This window comes from Limulus polyphemus, unplaced genomic scaffold (assembly GCF_000517525.1).
Source record: "Limulus polyphemus unplaced genomic scaffold, Limulus_polyphemus-2.1.2 Scaffold853, whole genome shotgun sequence".
Taxonomy (NCBI): Eukaryota; Metazoa; Arthropoda; class Merostomata; order Xiphosura; family Limulidae; genus Limulus; species Limulus polyphemus.
In genome coordinates, this window is record NW_013666463.1 from 17,214 (window position 1) to 25,095 (window position 7,882).

General features: G+C 29.1%; 1 protein-coding gene across 1 annotated transcript in view; it reads left to right on the forward strand.

Annotated features, from left to right (window-relative positions):
* LOC106460878 (talin-2-like) overlaps positions 1–7,882 on the forward strand; it is a 91,369-nt gene that overhangs the window by 13,065 nt on the left and 70,422 nt on the right. Inside the window, exons 4-10 of the mRNA XM_013920634.2 lie at positions 1,828–1,957; positions 3,753–3,847; positions 4,258–4,327; positions 4,786–4,928; positions 6,134–6,261; positions 6,404–6,467; positions 7,104–7,208. Of these exons, the coding sequence (XP_013776088.1) occupies positions 1,828–1,957; positions 3,753–3,847; positions 4,258–4,327; positions 4,786–4,928; positions 6,134–6,261; positions 6,404–6,467; positions 7,104–7,208 (735 nt within the window). The remainder of the gene's footprint in view (positions 1–1,827; positions 1,958–3,752; positions 3,848–4,257; positions 4,328–4,785; positions 4,929–6,133; positions 6,262–6,403; positions 6,468–7,103; positions 7,209–7,882) is intronic.

Below are 7,882 nucleotides of genomic sequence, written 5' to 3' on the forward strand. Positions count from 1 at the left end.
TACTGATTATTATTTTACTAGCATATAGCCTGTCAAAAATGACAGTGCAAGTACTACCACCCCCACCCCATAGTTTACCCTAACCTCACATTTCGTATCTAACTGAAATAAATAAATTTTGCAAAATCAAGCTTGACCAACAAAGAAGCAGAAAAGTGCAGTCAAGGCAGTCAAATGTTGGGAAATACCTTTGTGAGCCAATCAAAGTTAAGATCATTCATGAAATGAATTCATGGTGTATTCATAGAATAAATATTAATAAAAATCAGTTATATTAACAACTTTTTATATATAGAAAAGCCAGTGCATTTTGGTAACACAATGTTCCAACAGTGGCTTTTATGTCATGTTGCTTAGCAACAAAAGTATAACCTAATATTGGTGTTAGTCTGTATACTGAAAGTATAAAATGATATATATAGACAACATAACTGGAAAAATATTTGTTGATTTCTTAATTTAGAGTCTGTTAATTAAAGAGATTTTTTTATATTAAAAACATTGGTGATATAACAGAAAATAGCTTAATTCAGAAAGGATTTAAGTTTTAAAATGAATAGATATTTTTACTGTCATGATAATTTTTGTGCATTTGGCTCTAAACTAGGTGATCCCACACTCACTACACTTATAAAGTTTCACAGCACACACACACACACACACCCATGGCACCCTTTCACCCCCATCACTAAAGTCATAATGGAAAGACAGTAATTGAACTGTTCTATCTGGATAAATGCATTTTGGCTTTTGACTCCTACTTTGAGAAATCAAGTAGGACATGACACACAATGGCTTTCATATAGGTTAGATTACAAGTTCTAGCTTTTGTAGTAAGGAAGAATGTTTTCAAAACAGGTACAATGTTTTAATCACTGGTGCAATTGTTCTCAAGTACATAAGTTTTTAACCCTTTTTTATTTGAAAATGATCACACCAGTGATTGAAATGTCATACCTGTTTTAAAAAATATTTTTCCTTACTATAAATACCATGACTTGTAATAAAATAATATGTGTGTGTACTTTAGTTTCAGCCATCTAGTCTTACTGAGTATTCTCATATTTTTTGGGCGAGTTAGTTATTAATTCCAATAGAACTTAAATTCATACATCTTTTCATGAGTATAACTTTCAGATATTAAACCTAGATGGATTTTTCTATAGCTTCATTTAGTGGTTTATTGGTTTAGTTGTCCTACTTAGTAGTAAGACTTGAAGCTGTAGTGCGCTGTTTTTACAACCAATCTTTTTTGTAAGTCTTGAAACTGTAATGTGTCATTTTGCCCATTCTTCCTGGTTAGGGCTTGAAGATGTTAGTTTTGGTGACAGATTATGCAATTGGGAATCAAATAAGTGTAATTGATAAGCCTTGAATTCGTAGTTTGAGTTGACCTTCCTAATATATAGGTACTTGAAATATTTTGTACTTTTGGCTATTCATTTTTGGTGTCACAAGTCAGCCAGGAACCATCTTGTTTGCAAATTGAATACTTATTATGGTTTCACATAAGCAAACACAGGATATTATGATCTGATAAAAATAACTTAAGTTAGTAGTTTCATATTTTGCTGGTGCAGTAAATATTAAACTTTTGTTTATTGTTTATCAGTATCACCATGGTACACAATGTTTTTTTTATCCAGTTACCGTAATGATGATTTTGATTTATCTAAATAAAATGAAGTAATGAATAGAATTAAAAATTATTTGTTTAGTGTTGTCTTTGGCATCATGTAGTAAAATCATTGTTAATTTTATTGATGTGGAGAAACTACCCAGATTGGAAATAAAAAACTAGTGCCTGTGTGAATACGTTTTTTTTAGGACTTGCTTGAATATAAGAAAAAGACGAGGACATTACGTGTCAGAATGTTAGATGAATCAGTAAAGACGTTACGAGTAGATGACAGCCAGCCTGTGGCTAATCTCATGGTTGTTATTTGTACAAAAATAGGTAGGTTATAAATAAACAATGTATTGTTTTCACTTTTTAAGAATAGTTGATAAGGGCCAGAATCAACATCAGTGATTACTTATGCTTTATTGACTGCATGTACCTTAGAAGTTTTTTAGACAGAGTTTTGAGCTTTGAAATAATGTTGAAATGTAGCAGTAATTAGTAGCTTAGTAAATGGAATCCTGAAATGTTTAAAAAAGAGAAAAAGATTGGAATATGGAAGAACATGGCTGGAGCAATAAATTCTTCAGTCTCGTTTAGGAGACATGACATCATAAGAACTTAATTGGAGTTTGATTTGCGTGGATGCATGGTTTGTTGCATGTTCTATTTATTGTTGAGGAATGGAGTTTGTTTTGGATTGAAATACATGGCTTACTCGCTGTTCAGGGATGGATGATGGATTTTTATATAACAAACTTCTTTAAGTTTCCTGATTTTCCTATTTTTTGCTGAGTTGAATATTTGTTGGTGGTTCTAATTGATAATGTGTCCAGTGTTGGAATTGTGTTCTTCTAGGTTAATTTTTCTGGATAATGAAGTTGAGTGGCATCATGTTGTTCGTTTACTTTTACTTTTGTTCATCTGCTGGTTTCATTGTATGTGTATGTAATCTTGTAAACAATGTTTGTATTCACTTGTTGTTGTTTTATTTTGTAAGCAGTTCTGAAGCATACCTGGAAATTAATCTTCTAGCATATCCAGTGGAGTCTTTAACTTAAAGTAGCATATACCCTTTATATAGTGTTATCTGAGTTTTGACCTTTTTGTCAGAAAAAACATCTTCAAACTATGCTTTTTGTATAAAAATATATTGAAATAGGTACAAAGACATATTCTGACATATGTTGTGTAACATTACCACTGTGGCTAATTTGCATATTATAAAAATAAAAAAATACAAAAAAAATTATGTTCCTGATAACTTCTACAAAATGACTGAATGCTCCTGAAAATTGGTCCAGGCTTTGATGGGATGTGAAGAATTAGTCTGAACTAAGGAAAACTCTGAAAATTAATTCAAAATAAATTGATATTTTTTCACATTTAAAGGGTATATACTACTTTAATTTTGGAATGAGTGGAATGAAGATGGTTAGATCGTTTATTTGAGAACCAAATTTGAGTTTTTCTGAAAGACTGAATAAAGCTGTTGTGATAATCATTTGTTCAAAAAACTTTTTTAGAGGTGTTATTTTTCTTTTTGAAGTTGGTTATTGTCACAGATTTTAATGGCTTTTATGATGCTTCTTTTAATATAGTGTATATGGTTAGACTGAACTGTGAGTGTAAGTGGATTTCCCATAGATCAGTGTTGGTAAAACAGTATGTACTAGAAAAGGATGAAAACCATTTTCCCCAGTTTGCATTGTAAACTGGATGTTTTGATCAAGAGAATTGAGAGCTTGAAGGAAATTCTTCTGTATTGTGGTTGAACTTAGTTTTGGAACAAAAAAACAAGGCACTCTTGGTTAAAATACTAACTGGTAAAAATCTGACAGCTGTGGTAGAGACAGAGTTAATTAATTTAAAAATAAATTAACAATGACAGGAGAAGAGTATTTTTTTAATTATCTACATGATATTGAGAGAGTTAACTTTGATCAAGTTGTAGTAGACATTGCCAGTATGAAATGCAATAGCAGTTCCATAAAAACAGTTGTAAATGTTGAAAGAGTGAATGACTCAGAATACGGACATCTTTATAAATCTTAGTGTTGATTTAATAAAGTGTAAGTGGGAGTATTGTTGTTGTTTTTCTGATCTTTGCAATTTTTACAATACATGATAGGAATCACAAATCATGATGAATTTTCACTTGTGAGAGATCTTGCTGAAGAACCTGTCAAAGATGCTTCTACCACGGGTACACTAACCCTAAGAAAGGTGGGTTTTGTTTCAGAATTTCAACCTTGTAGTGATATGGAATGTTTACATTAGTTTTATGAAGTTTTGAGGGTGAGAGTACTTGTATTTCACTTATCTTCGGAAACATTTATTGATGTGTTTCACAGGTACGACATCCTATTTTGATAACAAATAGTTGCATAAAAGTTTTATAAAAAAAACTAAGTATTTAATGTAACAATAAATAATATAAACTAAACTATTTTTTTTACATTATTTATTACATAGTAATTTAAGAAAAAAATTTTCTCATGAAAATGTAAAAAATGTAATAAACATAAACCAAATTTTCAAATTCAGAATTAAAAGTAATGTTGTATTGAGTACATCATAAATTGATGTGATTTTTTTTAAATTAATTATTTGAGTATTTTGTGCTTTACAACTAGGAAAAGAAGGATAAAGAAAGAGATCAAAAAATGGAGCAGTTGAAAAAGAAGTTAAAAACTGATGATGACTGTAAGTATGTTTAAAAGTATATTGAAAGAAGATGATTGTTATCTCTGTGGATTTTACGTTGTAAAGCTTACAGAATACAGATAGGATTTCACCGTTTTTATAAAGAAAAGTAAATCTGAAAGAAATTACAGTTTAAAATTACTTATACATATTAAAGTGAAATAGATGACATAGCTGTTATTTTGTACCATTTATCAACTGTTACCTTTAAAAAAGTAATTTTTTACAGTATTGAATTAATAGTTTCACTTACAAAAATACAGAATTTTATTTTGAAAGGAATAAAATGACTCATGGTATTTGATTGATGATTGATTTGTATTAGAAGTTCATCATTTTTAATAAGCAAACATAAATGCTTTCGGTACTGTAAAGAAAGCCATTATTTCCAGAATAGTGTTTAAAGAAATAATGCTTTTCTTCCAAATGTGATACATTATTGTTATCCTTTGATATAGTAAATTGGGTTGACCACTCGAAAACGTTAAGGGAACAAGGTATAAATGAAGATGAAACACTCTTGTTGAGACGCAAGTTTTTCTTTTCTGACCAAAATGTTGACTCGAGAGATCCCGTACAGCTGAATTTATTATATGTTCAAGTACGTATGCTTACTCTCAGGAAGTTAAGTTAGAACTTACATTGTAGACATGTAGTTCCAGTATTGGTAATTTATGTGGCAAATCGAATAGATTATAAATATTTACATCATAATTTGTGCTGATTTTATGTAAATTAAGGTATGTAAGTAGTTTTAGTCGATTAATATGAATAAGTTAAGAAAATATTTAATTTATTAAAAATTGGAAAAATCAAAGATTAAATGCAAATTTTTTATAAGTATTTCTATTATTATTTTGTTCAAATGATTATACTTTTCTATTTCAGAGTATTTTCTGTTTTAAATCTTCCATTATGTTAGACAAATTAAAAATAGGTTGATCTTCTGTGAAACAGTTTTCAGTTTTCTAATATCTTGAAACAATTAATTGTACAATAATTATATATATTTTTTAAGTTTGAACTTCATTTTAATATTAAGGATCCAGCTTCGTTTACAGTTTTTCACTTGTACGATTAAAATTAAAGAAGTGATGAAAAAATGTCTAAAATTTTCCTGTTGAAATATAAAATGGCCAGTGACAATTTAAAATCTTTCAAATTATGGAGATTGCTCTAGGGTTAATATAATTATAAGATTATGTTAAATTTGGACTGTTTTAACTGGCAATTATTTTAATGGCCATTCTACTTATGGCTATTGGAAGTTGTTTTTAGTTGTAGGACCCCATTGATAAGACTTGGATGGATCTTTTGAAACTTTGACTATTTATTTTTTGCATGTTCTTTACTTATTTGTGTCAAATTGTAATTAAGTCAAATATCTAGAAGTTAGATACAAGAAGTTTCTGTAAGATAGTGAAATGGTTATTCCAAATTCATATTTGCTAAGAGAAAGATAAGCTGTATTTAAAAACACAGACCATTTGTCACTGATGTTTGGTGTGAAAACTGGATGTAATATAGTTACCTGCACATTTCCTGACATTAAAGAATCAGTTTGAAATGTCAGTCAAATTACTGGTGGATTAATTGCAATTTCTTTGTGAATAAGTTAATCTCATTAAAAATAGCATGAAAATTTACCTTGTAGATGTTGGCAGCCAGATGATAAAATAAAAGTTTACCATCTTTATTTGAAGTTCTGCTAAATTTTTATCCACAGATGACTACAATGTAACCATATACATTCTTTACAAAAAACAAAAGTTTTTGAACAATTTTATATGTAATAACTTTTTGTAGGCTAGAGATGCTATTCTTAATGGAACTCATCCAGTGACAATTGAACAAGCATCCAAGTTCGCTGGAATCCAGTGTCAGATTCAATTTGGAGATCACAGTGAGCAGAAGCACAGGCCAGGTTTTCTTGAGTAAGTTAAAAAAGTTAAGACTTGACATGTGATTAACACTTAAGTTTCCATGAGCAAGCTCATAGATCAAGACCACTTGAATAAAAATTACTTGTATATTTTTGTGCCATAATAATTATCACTGTGTTATTTATCTCTGCAGCATCAAAGAATTCCTACCAAAAGATTACTGGAAGGTTAAAGTAATTGAAAAGAGAATTTTTATGGTAAGTGTTGATAATTTTGGTCAATTATTGTTTACATATACATTTACCTTGCATTTTTATTGCAGCATCTGAAAATGTTCACACTTCAGATTAAGAGTTGAAACTGTTGTGATTAAACATGTTTTTTAAATAAAACTTTTAAAAGTCAAAATAAGCCAGTATTAAGTGTATGGAATTACTTGTATTGTTACTTCTATAACCTGCCTCTTGCCTACAAATTATCTTTGTGTAAAAGAAGAAAATCTGTTTATTAATTTGTAATATTTGTGCTGTTATTGTAGTTAATGTTAGCAAAATAGTAACAGTTCTCAGTATGTGTCGTTTTAATGACCATACCTCTTGATATTCAGCATGCAGAGTGATACAGCTCCTGCTACTTATATAGAAAAACTTTTATTCATTCACTTTAATTTGATACTAATTAGTAAAATGAGGTTGAAATTGTTTAAATAACTAACATTTAAAAGATAATAAATGTGTTTTTTTGTGCAAAAAAAAATGATTTTTTTCGATTTAGGAACATAAGACGTGCTTAAATGTGTTTTTGTGCAAAAAAAAATATTTTTTTCGATTTAGGAACATAAGACGTGCTTAAATGTGTTTTTTGTGCAAAAAAAATGATTTTTTTCGATTTAGGAACATAAGACGTGCTTAGGAATGAGTGAACTTGAAGCTAAGGTAAAATATGTATCACTTGCACGGTCACTAAGAACATATGGCGTTACCTTTTTTTTGGTTAAGGTAAGCTGTTTTATAAATAAATAATATGTACTTGTGTATTATCTTTTGTAAACTTAAAGCTAAAAGTACAGAAAACATTTCTCCAAGTGTACTATAGCACAGTAGAAATAATGAACTTTAACTGTTTTGATACATTTTTAATTTAGGTATTGAGGAATACATGAAGAATTTTGTTTTTAAGGATTTATGACATTCAGTCTCTACAAAATATATGTTAATTATAAGGTTTGCCTTAGCCATTTTTTCTTCACAAATTATTTTAAAACATGTATACTTAGTTTTATTCTCTTACAGTCAATAGCAGTGAAGTGTGAAAAATATGACTTTCCTTATTACAGATAATTTAGAAATTTTTGTTTTCATGCATAGCCTAGTTACAGATTTGTTTTCTGACCAATAAAAATGGTCCACTTAACACTGCTTGAAAAAAGAAATATTCAAATGAGTCGCACAGTTTTATATTGAATGCTGAAAAATGTTTTTAGACCCCATTAAACAATATGTGATCTTTAATAATCACAATGTTGGTGCTGCCATTAAGTCATAGTTCCAATAATGAAGGTTTAAAGTCATTTCTGTGAAATAATAAACCACATTGAACAATATGTGATCTTTAATAATCACAATGTTGGTGCTGACGTTAAATCATATTTCCAGTAATGAAGGTTTACTTT